The 16,973-nt window shown below is 38.6% G+C and overlaps 1 protein-coding gene across 1 annotated transcript in view; it reads right to left on the reverse strand.

Moving 5' to 3' along the window:
• Positions 1 to 16,973, reverse strand: part of SEMA3A (semaphorin 3A) — a 376,079-nt gene that overhangs the window by 81,295 nt on the left and 277,811 nt on the right. The window contains exon 7 of the mRNA XM_075345229.1: positions 237 to 379. Within this exon, the coding sequence (XP_075201344.1) occupies positions 237 to 379 (143 nt within the window). The remainder of the gene's footprint in view (positions 1 to 236; positions 380 to 16,973) is intronic.

Here is a 16,973-nt window from a genome sequence, read left to right on the forward strand (position 1 = left end):
AAACCAATCTTGTGATGTTTCTTGTAAATAGATAATATATTGTGATTAATTCATAAAATCAATTAAAGTAGCTGAATTAAAAGTGGGGTTTAGAATGATTTTCTTAGGATCATGACTACAACATTTTTACAACTAAATCTAGGCAGTTGCTGTGAATTTTGCTTTTTAAAAGTTTTTTTTTCTTTAATTGCTCACAAAATGTTTATCCATTTAACTAATACGTATTTTTGTATTACCTTGCATAACTGGCCTATCCTTGCATGGGTTGCTTTTCCAGTGTGTTCACCATCTATGGCATTTTCACGAAAGAAAAAGTATACTTTGTCATCTTCTGGGTTGTCACTCTCTGGTACTAGATACGCGCCAATGAACCTAGGATCTAAGCAGATTACAAACATACATTTTAAATGCAGGTGGAACTTATTAACACATAACTACAATTTTATTATATTATAACAAATACTATTTATTTTTTATACAGAGTATATATATATAAAAATATATGTATATATATATATATATATATATATATATATATATATATATATATATATATATACTGTATATACAGTACAGACCAAAAGTTTGGACACACCTTCTCATCTCTAGAATAACTATTAAGAGGAGACTTTGTGCAGCAGGCCTTCATGGTAAAATAGCTGCTAGGAAACCACTGCTAAGGACAGGCAACAAGCAGAAGAGACTTGTTTGGGCTAAAGAACACAAGAAATGGACATTAGACCAGTGAAAATCTGTGCTTTGGTCTGATGAGTCCAAATTTGAGATCTTTGGATCCAACCACCGTGTCTTTGTAGAAAAAGTGAACAAATGGACTCTACATGCGTGGTTCCCACCGTGAAGCATGGAGGAAGAGGTGCTTTGCTGCTGACACTGTTGGGGATTTATTCAAAATTGAAGGCAAACACAGCCAGCATGCCTACCACAGCATCTTGCAGCGGCCTGCTATGCCATCCAGTTTGCGTTTAGTTGGACCATCATTTATTTTTCAACAGGACAATGACCCCATACACACCTCTAAGCTGTGTAAAAGCTTTTTGACGAAGAAGGAGAGTGATGGGGTGCTACGCCAGATGACCTGGCTCCACAGTCACCAGACCTGAACCCAATCGAGATGGTTTGGGGTGAGCTGGACCGCAAAGTAAAGGCAAAAGGGCCAACAAGTGCTAACCATTTCTGGGAACTTCTTCAAGACTGGAGGAAAACCATTTCCGGTGACTACCTCTTGAAGCTCATCCAGAGAATGCCAAGAGTGTGCAAAGTAGTAATGAAAGCAAAAGGTGGCTACTTTGGATGAACCTAGAATATAAGACATATTTTCAGTTGTTTTACACTTTATTGCTAAGTATTTCATCCCACATGTGTTAATTCATAGCTTTGATGCCTTCAATGTGACTCTACAATTTTTGGAGTCATGAAAATAAAGAAAACTCTTTGAATGAGGAGGGGTGTAAAAGATTTTGGTCTGTACTATATATATTATATATATATATATATATATATATATATATATATATATTACACACAGTAAATTTTATATATATATATATATATATATATATATATATATATATATATATATATACATACATACATATGCATACATGTGTTTATACATATATATATGTATATATACACACACACGACACATTTTAATGTGTATATATATACAGTGCCTACAAGTAGTATTCAACCCCCTGCAGATTTAGCAGGTTTACACATTCGGAATTAACTTGGCATTGTGACATTTGGACTGTAGATCAGCCTGGAAGTGTGAAATGCACTGCAGCAAAAAAGAATGTTATTTCTTTTTTTATTTTTTTTTTTTAAATTGTGAAAGGTTTATTCAGAGGGTCATTTATTATTCAACCCCTCAAACCACAAGAATTCTGTTTGGTTCCCCTAAAGTATTAAGAAGTATTTCAGGCACAAAGAACAATGAGCTTCACATGTTTGGATTAATTATCTCTTTTTCCAGCCTTTTCTGACTAATTAAGACCCTCCCTAAACTTGTGAACAGCACTCATACTTGGTCAACATGGGAAAGACAAAGGAGCATTCCAAGGCCATCAGAGACAAGATCGTGGAGGGTCACAAGGCTGGCAAGGGGTACAAAACCCTTTCCAAGGAGTTGGCCCTACCTGTCTTCACTGTTGGGAGCATCATCCGGAAGTGGAAGGCTTATGGAACTACTGTTAGCCTTCCACGGCATGGACAGCCTTTGAAAGTTTCCACCCGTGCCGAGGCCAGGTTTGTCCGAAGAGTCAAGGCTAACCCAAGGACAACAAGAAGATCTCATGGCAGTGGGGACATTGGTTTCAGTCAATACCATAAGTAACGTACTCCACCGCAATGGTCTCCTTTCCAGACGAGCCCGTAAGGTACCTTTACTTTCAAAGCGTCATGTCAAGGCTCGTCTACAGTTTGCTCATGATCACTTGGAGGACTCTGAGACAGACTGGTACAAGGTTCTCTGGTCTGATGAGACCAAGATCGAGATCTTTGGTGCCAACCACACACGTGACGTTTGGAGACTGGATGGCACTGCATATGACCCCAAGAATACCATCCCTACAGTCAAGCATGGTGGTGGCAGCATCATGCTGTGGGGCGGTTTCTCAGCCAAGGGGCCTGGCCATCTGGTCCGCATCCATGGGAAGATGGATAGCATGGCCTACCTGGAGATTTTGGCCAAGAACCTCCGCTCCTCCATCAAGGATCTTAAGATGAAACGTCATTTCATCTTCCAACAAGACAATGACCCAAAGCCCACAGCCAAGAAAACCAAGGCCTGGTTCAAGAGGGAAAAAATCAAGGTGTTGTAGTGGCCTAGTCAGTCTCCTGACCTTAACCCAATTGAAAACTTGTGGAAGGAGCTCAAGATTAAAGTCCACATGAGACACCCAAAGAACCTAGATAACTTGGAGAAGATCTGCATGGAAGAGTGGGCCAAGATAACTCCAGAGACCTGTGCTGGCCTGATCAGGTCTTATGAAAGACGATTATTAGCTGTAATTGCAAACAAGGGTTATTCCACAAAATATTAAACCTAGGGGTTGAATAATAATTGACCCACACTTTTATGTTGAAAATTTATTAAAATTTAACTGAGCAACATAACTTGTTGGTTTGTAAGATTTATGCATCTGTTAATAAATCCTGCTCTAGTTTGAAGTTTGCAGGCTCTAACTTATTTGCATCTTATCAAACCGGCTAAATCTGCAGGGGGTTGAATACTACTTGTAGGCACTGTATTAACATATAGCCATATGTTAACTTATGAGCTTAATAGAAGCAGTTCTAGCAAGAGGAAATAGGCTCTTTAGTTCTTCAAAGCTGTATTACATGGTCTACATTTTATTTCAATATGTGATACCACTCGTTTTTACCTTGAGGACAAACGTCTGGTCACACATAGTTTCCTCCATGAATAACAGCTGATTACTGAGATTTCTAACTGTTGGACTTGGCAAAAGTTATTTTTCTAATTTAAAATTACAATTTTTTTGATAGATCTTGGTTTTTCATGTGAAAACATATACAACATTTACAATCATATGAAAACGTTTGGGCACCCCTATTAATGTTAACCTTTTTTCTTTATAACAATTTGGGTTTTTGCAACAGCTATTTCAGTTTCATAAATCTAATAACTAATGGACTGAGTAATATTTCTGGATTGAAATGAGGTTTATTGTACTAACAGAAAATGTGCTATCCGCATTTAAACAAAATTTGACCGGTGCAAAACTCTTATCAATTTCTTGATTTGAACACTCCTAACTGGTCGCCACTTGCAAGTTGTTCTCCTATTTGAATCTCCTATGAAAAGTAGCATCATGGGCTCCTCAAAACAACTCTCAAATGATCTGAAAACAAAGATATTCAACATAGTTGTTCAGGGGAAGGATTAAAAATGTTGTCTCAAAGATTTAGGCTATGTGCCCACGCTGCGGATTTACCGCGGATTTTGCCGCGGATTTGCCGCGGATTTCCCGAAAATCTGCAGCAGCGGCACTTCCAAGCCATTTCAATGGCATTTTGGAAATGCTGTGTCCATGTTGCGGATTTTTCCGCTGCGGATTTGCCGCGGATTTTGATCCGGAAAAATCTGCAGCATGTCAATTGTTTGTTGCAGATTTGGTGCGGATTTTGGGTATAGAATGGGAAAAAAAAAAAAAATCCGCATCAAAATCCGCGGTAAATCCGCGGCAAATCCGCGGGTGCGGATTTGCCGCGAAAGTCGCGGATTTTCAGGCAGAAAAGTCCGCAGGTACATTCTACCGTGGACACATAGCCTTAAACTGTCAGTTTCCACTGTGAGGAACATAGTAAGGAAATGGAAGAACACAGGCACAGTTCTTGTTAAGCCCAGAAGTGGCAGGCCAAGAAAAATATCAGAAAGGCAGAGAATATAAGAATGATGAGAACAGTCAAGGACAATCCACAGACCACCTCCAAAGACCTGCAGCTTCATCTTGCTGCAGATGGTGTCAATGTGCATCGGTCAACAATACAGCGCACGTTGCACAAGGAGAAGCTGTATGGGAGAGTGATGCGAAAGAAGCAGTTTCTGCAAGCACGCCACAAACAGAGTCGCCTGAGGTATGCAAAAGCACATTTGGGCAAGCCAGTTACATTTTGGAAGAAGCTGCTGTGGACTGATGAAACAAAGATTGAGTTGTTTTGTCATACAAAAAGGCGTTATGCATGGAGGCAAAAAACACACATTCTAAGAAAAGCACTTGCTACCCACAGTAAAATTTGGTGGAGGTTCCATCATGCTTTGGGTCTGTGTGGCCAATGCCGGCACCGGGAATCTTGTTAAAGTTGAGGGTCGCATGGATTCAACTCAGTATTAGCAAATTCTTGACAATAATGTGCAAGAATCAGTGATGAAGTTGAAGTTACGCAGGGGATGGATATTTCAGCAAGACAATGATCCAAAACACCGCTCCAATTCTACTCAGGCATTCATGCAGAGGAACAATTACAATGTTCTGGAATGGCCATCCCAGTCCTCAGACCTGAATATCATTGAAAATCTGTGGGATGATTTGAATCGTGCTGTCCATGCTCAGTGACCATCAAACTTAACTGAACTGGAATTGTTTGGTAAACAGGAATGGTCAAATATACCTTCATCCAGGATCCAGGAACTCATTAAAAGCCACAGGAAGCGACTAGAGGCTGTTATTTTTGCAAAAGGAGGATCTACAAAATATTAATGTCACTTTTATGTTGAGGTGCCCATACTTTTGCACTGGTCAAATTTTGTTTAAATGCGAATTGCACATTTTCTGCTAGTACAATAAACCTCATTTCAATCCAGAAATATTACTCAGTCCATCAGTTATTAGATATATGAAACTGAAATAGCTGTTGCAAAAACCCAAATTGTTATATAGAAAAAAGGTTAACATTAATAGGGGTGCCCAAACTTTTTCATATGACTGTAATTAAAAATAATGACTGATAAATGTATGAACTGTGCAAATACATATTTCTATTAATGTATATTTGACATAACATGCATTTAATATCTGCCAAGTAGCAGATGTCAAATCAGATAGTGGAGTCTTCCTTACCTAATGTCTTAAAGGGGTTGTGCACACTTTCAGGATTCCTCTTTATTGCTGGTGGTGGTAAAAAATAGTGACCACATGAATGCAATTTGCATACTTGAGGTCATGTGCTGACTAAACCAGCCAGGCATCTCTCAAATCTTTTCTATAGAGAGAAGTCGAGTAATTCTAGTCAGCATGTGACCACAAGTATGCAAATTCCATACATGTGCTCATGTGACTACGTAAAAGAAATCTGTTAGCAAGATTTCACACCCCAAACTATTTATATGTGCATTTAGCTCTTTTAAAGACAAGTCCAGCAATACCTTTACATGACCAGTCTGTTCCTCCATTACTGAGAAATCAGCATTTGAATTGATATGTAAATGTGCCTGAAGAACTCTATGTAGATCTGAAGACTCTGTCACTCCAGCTCTATTTTCCACCAAGTGTCACCTTCTCATGCTCCACAGACAAACTCTATACTGTGTGACTACAACAAAGGAGCCATTCAGACAACCAGGATAAAGCAAAGCTGCACAGAGAATAGATCTGGAGTGACAGAGGCTTCAGATCTACAAATAGTTGTAAAACTTTATTTGCTTACTAATTTATATGCGGATTTCTCACTAATGGAAAAGTAGACTGGCCATATAAAAATGTTGCTTAACTTGTCTTTGAAAGAACTACATATAATTTCGAATGTGAAACCTACTGACAAATTTCCTTCAGCCACACTGAGAATAGAGAACAATAATTACAGTGTGACTTTTAATTTCAGGCCAGACAACTCCATTAACCACCATGCCTTACACCTCTACTATAGATAAAACTATAGAGGAGCTAAAAATCTGATTTTGCAATTAAGGCCGGTTTCACATATCCGGCTTTTCGCCGGTTTGGCAGATGCGGCGCACGCCACTACAGTGTATACAGTACTTTGGCAGCGCGACAAGTGCCGGTCACATGCTGTCATGTGACCGGAGCATGTGACCCGGAAGTTGCGGCGCTGCCACTGTACTGTATCATACTACACTGCCGTGCACAGAATCCGGCAAACCGGCAAAAAGCTGGATGTGTGAAACTATCCTTACAGTGATGGGTCATACAAAATGTTAAAATCTAAAAACCTGTACAAAACTAACACATTTGCTTCATGACTCATATTAAGCCTAAGGGATTTTCACGTCCTGCAAATGGTCAACATATTTCAGAAATCTCAATATTTCCAGAAAACCATCCAGAAATAAAATAACATAAACAACACAGACTCTACATGGATAAAAAGTAAATTTAATTTTACAAAACCAAAACAACTATATGAGTTGAATAAGGTATATTCTAACAGTCTGGATATAACAGTTTTATTATGGCACTGGTTTGTAAAGAACACAGTACCATAATTTAGATAGGGAATAAAGTATTTTGATGAGGTTAATGGAATTTGAAAAATGTATAGCTGCGTGGACTTTTATGCTCACTTGGCTCCAGGTAAGCGTCCAACTTATAAATATCAGAATTTAAAGTACCATCCCGAATTGAAGTATACAATGACATTACACATTTCTTGTTTTCTTGAAATGCTGACATTGATTGATTATTTGCTAAATCTTAAGTGGTCACCAATTCATCTTGTTTGCACAATACAAACTCATTTGTAGTTACAGCTTTTTAAATAGGCGTTTGGAATTGCTTGTTTTTGTGCATTTCTCCAGCAAATTGAAGAGTACAATGATAGTCTTCTTTTTTTCCAGAATCAGGACAATTTGACTTTGCTTGACTTTTTCTATTACACTTTTTAATGACTTTGTTTGCATTGTTAAGCACTTGAGACAGGATATCTGCTATTTTAAGTATCTTGGTCATAATAAAAGCTCAGAAAATCAATCTGTATTGTAACTCCCTCACTCACAGGGTTTTTACAATTCCCTGAAAACACATAAAAATGACTACTTTTGCCAAAATGATCAACGATTCATATTTCCACAGAATTCTGCCACCTGGTAAAGCTACATCTTAAATGAAACCTGGAATAGGTTCAACATTATTTTACAAAAAGGCATCTGATACTGTAATGGACTCTCCGTGTTAACACTCCCCTTTCATGACTATTACTAAGCAGCAGTTCATGATCTGGCACAAATTTTAGAATAATACATACAGTTATTCTTTATCACCCTGGGAATTGTGATAGGAATTCGTTATTTTCTAAGAGGAGTATAGATGTTTAAAATACCTATAGGGCAACATAGTTTTTTTTGTTGTAAAACAGGAAATTGTAAATTTCTTCCAAACTTCCTCCACGGAGAAGGATATAATGCAATGAAAAGTTTGTGTTTTGCCAAGTATGTTTTCCATTGAAACAAAAAGAAAGGCAATATAAAGGTGCTGAACTATGGAAACACAAAGTAGCGAATATAAAAAAAATATTTTAATGCCAGCCTTCTTACCATAATAGCATAGCATAATGCCCTGATCAAAAAGTGTTCCATAATAAAACAATAGAAAATATATACAAATTAGAACATATGTTACACTAGATATGATCAAACGAGCCAGTGACAATAGAGGCTTTGTTGACCTGGTTAACTAGCCCAGAGTGAAGCAGGTTGAAGAATATGTATTTGACATGGAAAATCCAAAACAAGCGTCGTGGAGGACAGAACAACACTGTCATTGGAGCAGGTGAGTATTATTATATTTGTTTAATCTTTTGCTGTCTCTCTATTGTTTAATAAAGCAAAAGCCACAAATGACAGCCATATTGCTGAATATACATATGCCAAACTGAAAAAAATTCTGTAGAATACAAATTTTTGCAAAATTTAACAATTCTTTTCCAATTGCATTAGGTCATCTCTAATGTTAAACTAAAGTTGTAAACATATTTAAGAACATATCTTATGTAACCTTAGACTACTGAGTTTAAGGGCTTATAATATTTTTGGACTTCTTAATTTTTAACTATATTGCATTTTCCCTTACATTTTGCCTCTGTTTTAATGTATTATTCAAATGAGCTCCCCTAACACTAGCCTGGGAAAAGGGTGAAGTCACTGGATCTATAAAGCTTGGTTGTTTTTTTTATACTTGGTAAGGAGCAATATTCATTTGTGATCTTACATATCATTTTTAATCCTTTAGAAACAGATTACCTCAAATGTAAGAAACTCAAAACTCAAGTTTTAATGGCCCTGCAAGATGGTTTGAAAGCAAATATGATGTCCATTCCATTTAGTGAGATCATAATTTTTTTCTTGTGACTCCTGCATTAATAATGTTGTTTGTGGTACATATACTATTACTTGTATAGAGTTTACATACAGTGGCGTCCATCTATGTTGCAGGATACAATATCTTTGAAGACTACTCTATTGTGGCTTGCTAAATACATGGACATCATAAAAAAGATGACCAGAGTCCAAAATGTACCCTTGTGCAATTCATTAGCCTCATAGCAGTTAATGGAAATGCAAAGGGACAAACATTTTTTTTATCAATTGCTACTATGGTCATTATTGATTTAAAGAAATCAGTATTGTCCTCACAGTGGATTTAATAACTGTAAAAAACAAAAGATTATTCAGAACCTGAATTGGTTAATTACTTATTCCCAGCTCATGTAGAGTAAAATCATTAGTATGAAGAACATACAGTATACAAGTAGGCCGTAGTGTTTTTTTTAAATTGATTATTGAATTCATCAACTGAACACTGTCAGTCTCTCCATTCTTGTTCCACCTTATTATAAAATTCACTGATTCGTCTAAACAAGATCTATAAAACAGTCACAATTACACAGTTTAGTTTCATTCCCAAGTGTGACCACTACTGTCTGTAGCCCCATTACATAGTGACCTAAGTTTCCCTCACTTAGTGTTGAGTCTGTGACAAGTCCGGTGACAGCTGCTGCAGTTTCCCACGCTATTTTATAAGAAAGAGTAAGAAGTACAAAATAGAGAATGGATGAAAACAATTGGTAGAGCCGAAAAGTCTTAAGAAAATAGAAGTGTCAAAAGTTATTTCTGTACATAGTATACTATTGATTTTGGCACTTAAGATGTATCATCACAAATGGTTAAACTTAGATTGTAAAATAAGTAACTTTACAATATATCAGTTATTAAAAATCCTCTCTGATCTCATCAAGAGAGGAATTTTTAAGTTTATGGGTTACTGATTCTTGCCTAGTTTAGAGTCCAACCATAGAGGCTTTTCTCGTTGGCAAGGAGCGGAGTGCTTACGCTCTTGTAAGCTTGTATTGCTAGATTCAGCAAGCTTCTACCAGCAATTCTAGCAAAAACATTTATCCATTAGTCCCTGCTAAATGTGTCTATAGTATAGGACGGATGAATTAAACTATTTACCGGTCTCGGTCCTCCTGTATTCTCAGCACCAGACCGGTACTCATATGGATTTTAGGACCTCATATAAAACTAATCACATAATACAGAGGCTTATGTGTGGACTGAACATTGCTTTCATAAAGTAAGTCTAAGAAGCCTCATTCCAAGGCTTTATTAGGCTTACACTGGGGAAGTAAGAAAAGATGAAGACATGTGATCAAGAAGATGACTTCCAGTAATACTAGAAACAGGGAAAGATAGTGATAGGTAAGGATTTTAATGCACCTGCACTACAATACCCCCCTACTTTTGACATATATGTACTGAATGTCAAAAGTTGTGTCTCTCTATTTAATAACCAACTAAATCCTGCTTTCAATCTATGACAGCGGGATTTAACATGCACTGACATGGGGGTGCATTATTCCCTGCTCCTATCGGTGGCTTTGTGACAAGATCACAGGACGCCGATGGGCTATCATGATAGCTGATGACCGCTATGTCTGTCATTATGATCATCCTGTGAAGGCAGGCCCATAGTAGTAGGAGTATCATAATTTCTGCTGTGTACTGAGATGGAAAATGATACTGCCATGTCAGTTTTACCACATATTGAAGAGGAGAAAAAAATAAAATCATAGACTTGCACTTTTTTTGCAGTTTCAACGCATTTTCATTTTTTTTCCCATTTTCCAGTATCCTATATGGTAAAATGAATTAAGTCCCTCAATAATACAACTCATCTCGTAAAAAACTAACCCTCATATGGCTATATTGACAGAAAAATAAATATGTTATGGCTATTTGAAGAGGGGGAGGACAAAAAGATAAAAAAAATGGGAAATTGCCTCAGGTGAAGGGATTAAAGACTCATTTAGAAGGTATTAGAGGATAAAAATTGTTAGTGTCGGAAAATGCGGTATGGCCAACATCGTCACACTACATGTGATCAGAACTGTCAATCAATCATAAAGCAATAAAGAGATAAAACTATGCACATTCCAAATAAAAGTTCTTCGGTCAAGTAAAAATAACGTTAAAATTATGGCTACCAATCAACTGCAAATGTTTACTCTACTGAGTAATAATAAGCATTAGTCATGGTAATTTGTGATTTCACCCCTATCTCTACAAACAGTGGCTTAAGGTTATCACATAGTGCGATACAAAATACCCAATGACAATTTTAAATTGTTGGAATAACTAGTCTGACTGTAGAGCTCCAAAGCTAAACCTAATTTAGACAAAAATAGAGAAAGATTTAGCTAAGGAATGTTTGAATCAAGTTAATTGCAAAAAAAGCCAACTAAGATTAGCAATACATGTAATGTATTAACAGGATGCATGGGTATTCATAGTTGTGATTAAGGTTGGCATAAAACATGGCAAATGTCATTGAAATCAAATTTCCATGCACTGCTTAGGTCACCCGGAGCCATTATTTTGTCATAAGAATAGTCAGCACTGCTGGTGCCAAAGAACACTGTGGAGACGGAAGACGGCTAGTGAGGAGCTGTGCACAGGGACATGTGAGAGACATGGACAGATGAGTGATTTTTTTTGTTTTAACTCTTTCTTTGCCTTTTAGCATCCAGCAATGTGGCAGGTGGGAAGGTACCATTTAGTTGAATTTGCCCAAAGCAAAATAGCAAAAGAATTCTGATTCCAAGGCCAATTTGATTCATCTTCAGTAACATGTTCTCATTATGAGAGAATAATGAAGCTAAATATTTTACTTCTAAGCCAAGCTAAAGAATTATTTCTAAGCCAATGTAACTGGAAAAACCTCTTTAAAAAGAAGATCAGCTGTTATCCCTATAGGATGCCAATAAGGCATATGGAAGGCTATTGTTGTGGCAAGACAAATCTTTGAAAGTGTAATACTCAGATTTTTAATTCTATTCCTTTACCTAATTTTCTGATCATCGAAGCCTCTAAAATCAATAAACCAATTCGTTTTTATTCATTATAGTTTTATACTAATTAGACTTATTAAATTTTAAAGGATAAATGTGCCATCTGGAGGGGTTCATCCAGACCCATTAAGTCCTGTAAATGCTGTTTATTTCCCAACATTTCACTTTGGCTCTTGCAAACTGGTCAATGACTGTTCTTTAAGAAAGAAATGTTTCACTCAAGTTTCTGAAGACATGTCTAATGGCTGAATGTCTCTCTTTAACACCTTTGTAATTGATTAATGAATGGAAGTCTAATCTGCATACCATGTGGGGCTTTATTTCATGCTGCATTCCACGCAGGCACTCTAGTATCAAGTGGGTTGGCCAAATTCACTGGACCATAGGACATGCTGTGTCTCTGTTACTATAGTTATTTCACACTTAACCTTGACTGTTGCTTTATGGATAGATTTCTTCAATTTGTCTTCAACAGATTGGAAAAACAGACTCAATGCTGCAAAGGGCTTTTGTATACCACACACTAATCCAATTGTTTTTACATTCTACAAACTTTAGGTCAACAATCAAGCTGCCACCAGAAACTAATTAATTTGCAAATGGGTCTTATTTTCACAGGAGGAGAGCTTTGCAAAGCTATGTCAGTTAAGCCAGTCACACCATAGTGACTCTCATTGTCACGACATCCTCCTTCTGGTACATCTCTTTACTTCCCCTATGCACATGAACTCAAATTACCCAGTCAACAGTAAATTTGTATTGAACACCAGCTGAAAGTTCATTGTGGTGGTCTAAATGAAGAAGATTGGTCAATGATGGTGAGAATCATGTTTGGTATGTGTGTGTTTCATTTGGCATGGACATCTTAAGAATAGAGATGAGCGAACCGGTCCCGGTTCGGCTCGAATTCGGTTCGCCGAACGGGGATCCCGTTCGAGTTCGGCTCGTCGAACGTTCGACGAACCGAACTCGAACGTATAGGCTATAATGGGAGGCAATCACAAACATATAAAAATGCATTATAAATGTACACAAACAGTTAATAAACATTGCCATAACACTTACCGGTCCTCGCGATCCCTTCTGCACTCTGTCTCCTGCCGCTATTCCATCCGATGATCGCTGAATCCTCCCGGTGACGGCACTGCCAGCAGAGATGCAGGACCTATCGTGACGTCAAAATAGCCATGTGACCAGTCACGTGGCTATTATCTCATTGGCTACAGACTGGTCAAATGAGTATGACACGTCATGTAGGACCTGCGAGTGCATCTCTCCGGTACACGGTGCACATATGTGTATCGCCGTGTACCGGCGACATGCTCTAGCACACGGTCGACTCCCCGTTCCGTTAGGGACCGGCTGACACAGCCGGTCATTAACGGAGATCACCGTTGCCATAGCAACGCAGTTAGCGGTGATGTCACCGCTAACCGTGGCTCCGAGAGCACCGTTGCTATGGTAACGCGTCTGTCAGCGTTACCGCTGTTACCGCTGACAGCCAGCAATGATCACTCACGGAGTGAAGGCTGCACGCTGCTTCCCGATTGTAGTGATGATTGTAGTGAGGATGGAGGTTCCCCAGCCCCAAGTTATGAGCTGGTGAATCTCATCCTTCCTCACTACAATCATCACTACTACTACACTAGTGATGATTGTAGTGAGGATGGAGGTTCCCCAGCCCCAAGTGATGAGCTGGTGAATCTCATCCTTCCTCACTACAATCGTCACTACTACTACACTAGTGAGGATTGTAGTGAGGATGGAGGTTCCCCAGCCCCAAGTGATGGGCTGGTGAATCTCATCCTCACTACAATCGTCACTACTACTACTACACTAGAAAGAAAGAAGACAGAAGAGCAGGATGGTGGAGGGCTGACAGGGGGTACTAAAGATGGAGTCTCTAATGTGTCTGTGTATTTATTTCTATTAAAGTATTTTTTCTCTGTGTGGTGTTTTTTTTAACCCTTTATTGGAGATTCTTAATGGCCGGGTCAAACGTGGCTGACATTAAGAATCTCTGGCTTAATACTGGCTAGTAAAACAAAGCCAATATTAACTCATGATTACCCAACAAGCCACCCGGCTCCAGGGCTGTTGGAAGAGTTGGCTACAGCGCCAGATGATGGCGCTTCTATGAGAGCGCCATTTTCTGGGACGGCTGCGGACTGAAATCCGCAGCAGAGGCGCCCAGAAACTTCGGGCTAACCTGTGCTGCGGATTCCAATCCCCAGCTGCCTAGTTGTACCCGGCTGGACACAAAAATGGGGCGAAGCCCACGTCATTTGTTTTTTAATTATTTCATGAAATAAGTGAAATAATTAAAAAAAAAACGGGCTTCCCTATATTTTTGGTTCCCAGCCGGGTACAAATAGGCAACTGGGGGTTGGAGGCAGCCCGTGGCTGCCTGCTGTACCTGGCTAGCATACAAAAATATGGCGAAGCTCACGTCCTTTTTTTTCTAGTTTTTTGGCAAAAAAAATAAAAAATGCTTCCCTGGATTTTCCATTGCCAGTGAAGGTAACACCAAGCAGTGGGGGTTAGCAGCCAGTAGCTGCTTGGATTACCCTTAGCTAGCAATACAAAAAATGCAGCGGGAGCCCATATATATTTTTTTTAATTATTTATTTAAATAACTAAAAATAAAATGGGCTTCCCTGTATTTTGATTGCTGGACATCACAGTGCTGTAAAAATAAATCTTTAAAAAAATGACGTAGCGCTCCGCGGTATTTTTGATTCTCAGCGCAGATAAAGCAGACAGCTATGGGTTGCCACCCCCATCTGCCTGCCGTTACCTTGATTGGCAATCAAAATACAGGGAAGCCCATTAATTTTTTCTATTTAAAAAATAGTTAAAAAAAAAAAAATGACTTTGGGTCCCCCCATTTTTGATAGCCAGCTAGGGTAAAGCAGACGGCTGTAGCCTGAAAACCACAGCTGGCAGCATTACCGTGGTTGGGGATCCAATGTGGAGGTCCCCTCAGGCTCTTTTTTATAATTATTTTATAAATATTAATAATTACACAATAAATGTAGGGTCCCCCCCAAATTGGATCACCAGCCAAGGTAAAGCGGACAGCTGTGGTCTGGTATTCTCAGGGTGGAAAGTTCCATAGTTATTGGGCCTTCACAGCCTAAAAATAGCAGGCCGCAGGCACCCCAGACGTGGCGCATCCACTAGATGCGCCAATCCTGGCGCTTCACCCCAGCTCATCCCGTGCCCTGGTGCAGTGGCAAACGGGGTAATAAATCGGGTTGATACTAGCTGTAAAGTCACCTGAGATCAAGCTCAGCAGTTTGTGATGTCATGGCGTCTATTAGATACCCAACATCATAAACTGTCAGTACTAACAAAAACAAAAAATCAACAAAAGAAATTTATTTGAAAAAACAGTCCCCAAAACATTTCCTCTTTCACCAATTTATTGTAAGAAAAAAAATAAAGGGGTCCCACGACGACTCTGGACCGTCTAGAATATGGGGGGGAGACACTCAGGGAACGTATCCCCCATTTTCTAGGAGTGCGGACCCTTCATGTGAGGAGTGTGGGTGCAATGAATCTGCACTCACTCTCCCCGGGTCCACAGCAGCAGAGTCCATGTCGTAATGGTTGCTACCAAAGCTGCAATGCCCTGCTCATGAGGTAAGGGCATGCCTAATCAGGAGAACTACTGTAGAGGAAGCTCTGCTCACTGGTATATAGGTGCTCAGAGGTAATAATAGATAAAATTAGTGAGTAACCTCGGCACTCTAAATCTCCCAGACTAAGTCAGTAAGTCACAACGGATAGTAATGCAAAATCACTCTTTATTGGTCCGTATTAAGAAAAAAAATTTTTTCATAAGCATATATGTTTTTGTCCAAAACAAGTTACAAATGACGTTTCGGCCTGAGCCTTCGTCAGATTGGACTTATCTGCATGTAATCATGAAAAATGACAATAATCAGTATCACATAAGAGTGAGAGAACAATAACATAAACTAGAACAATGTAGAGGTACAATTGGGATGCAGCAAAAAAATTGCAACACAGCAAATGAAACACATGATACAAATGTCATAATACAGTACAAGGACAATACAGTAATGACAAATATGGGGTCAGAGTAGGCTTAGACAGCTCTGGTATGAAAGAGATGTCAATCATAAAGTAACATGTGCAGTAGGTGTAGAGCTACAGTATGCATGGCAGAGCTAATGGGTAGACCGACCATAGAAAAAGAACAGAGAAAAAGTGGAGAAAAAGTGGAGAAAAAGTGGAGAAAAGTGGAGAAAAAGTGGAGAAAAAGTGGAGAAAAAAGTGGAGAAAAAGTGGAGAAAAAGTGGTGAAAAAAATGGAGAAAAAGTGGAGCAAAAGTGGAGAAAAAGTGGAGAAAAAAAATGGAAAAAAGTGGAGAAAAAGTGGAGAGAAAGTGGAGAAAAAAAATGGAGAAAAAGTGGAGAAAAAGTGGAGAAAAAAGTGGAGCAAAAGTGGAGCAAAAGTGGAGAAAAAGTGGAGCAAAAGTGGAGAAAAAGTGGAGAAAAAGTGGAGAAAAAGTGGAGAAAAAGTGGAGCAAAAGTGGAGAAAAAGTGGAGAAAAAGTGGAGCAAAAGTGGAGAAAAAGTGGAGAAAAAGTGGAGAAAAAATGGAGAAAAAGTGGAGCAAAAGTGGAGAAAAAGTGGAGAAAAAAATGGAAAAAAAGTGGAGAAAAAGTGGAGAAAAAGTGGAGAAAAAGTGGAGAAAAAGTGGAGAAAAAATGGAGAAAAAGTGGAGCAAAAGTGGAGAAAACAATGGAGAAAAAAATGGAAAAAATGGAGAAAAAAATGTAGAAAAAGTGGAGAAAAAGTGGAGAAAAAGTGGAGAAAAAGTGGAGAAAAAATGGAGAAAAAGTGGAGAAAAAATGGAGAAAAAATGGAGAAAAAGTGGAGAAAAAATGGAGAAAAAGTGGAGAAAAAATGGAGAAAAAGTGGAGCAAAAGTGGAGAAAAAAATGGGAAAAAAGTGGAGAAAAAGTGGAGAAAAAGTGGAGAAAAAATGGAGAAAAAGTGGAGCAAAAGTGGAGCAAAAGTGGAGAAAAAGTGGAGAAAAAGTGGAGCAAAAGTGGAGCAAAAGTGGAGAAAAAGTGGAGAAAAAGTGGAGAAAAAGT

Source organism: Anomaloglossus baeobatrachus, chromosome 4 (assembly GCF_048569485.1).
Source record: "Anomaloglossus baeobatrachus isolate aAnoBae1 chromosome 4, aAnoBae1.hap1, whole genome shotgun sequence".
In the NCBI taxonomy this organism is placed as follows: Eukaryota; Metazoa; Chordata; class Amphibia; order Anura; family Aromobatidae; genus Anomaloglossus; species Anomaloglossus baeobatrachus.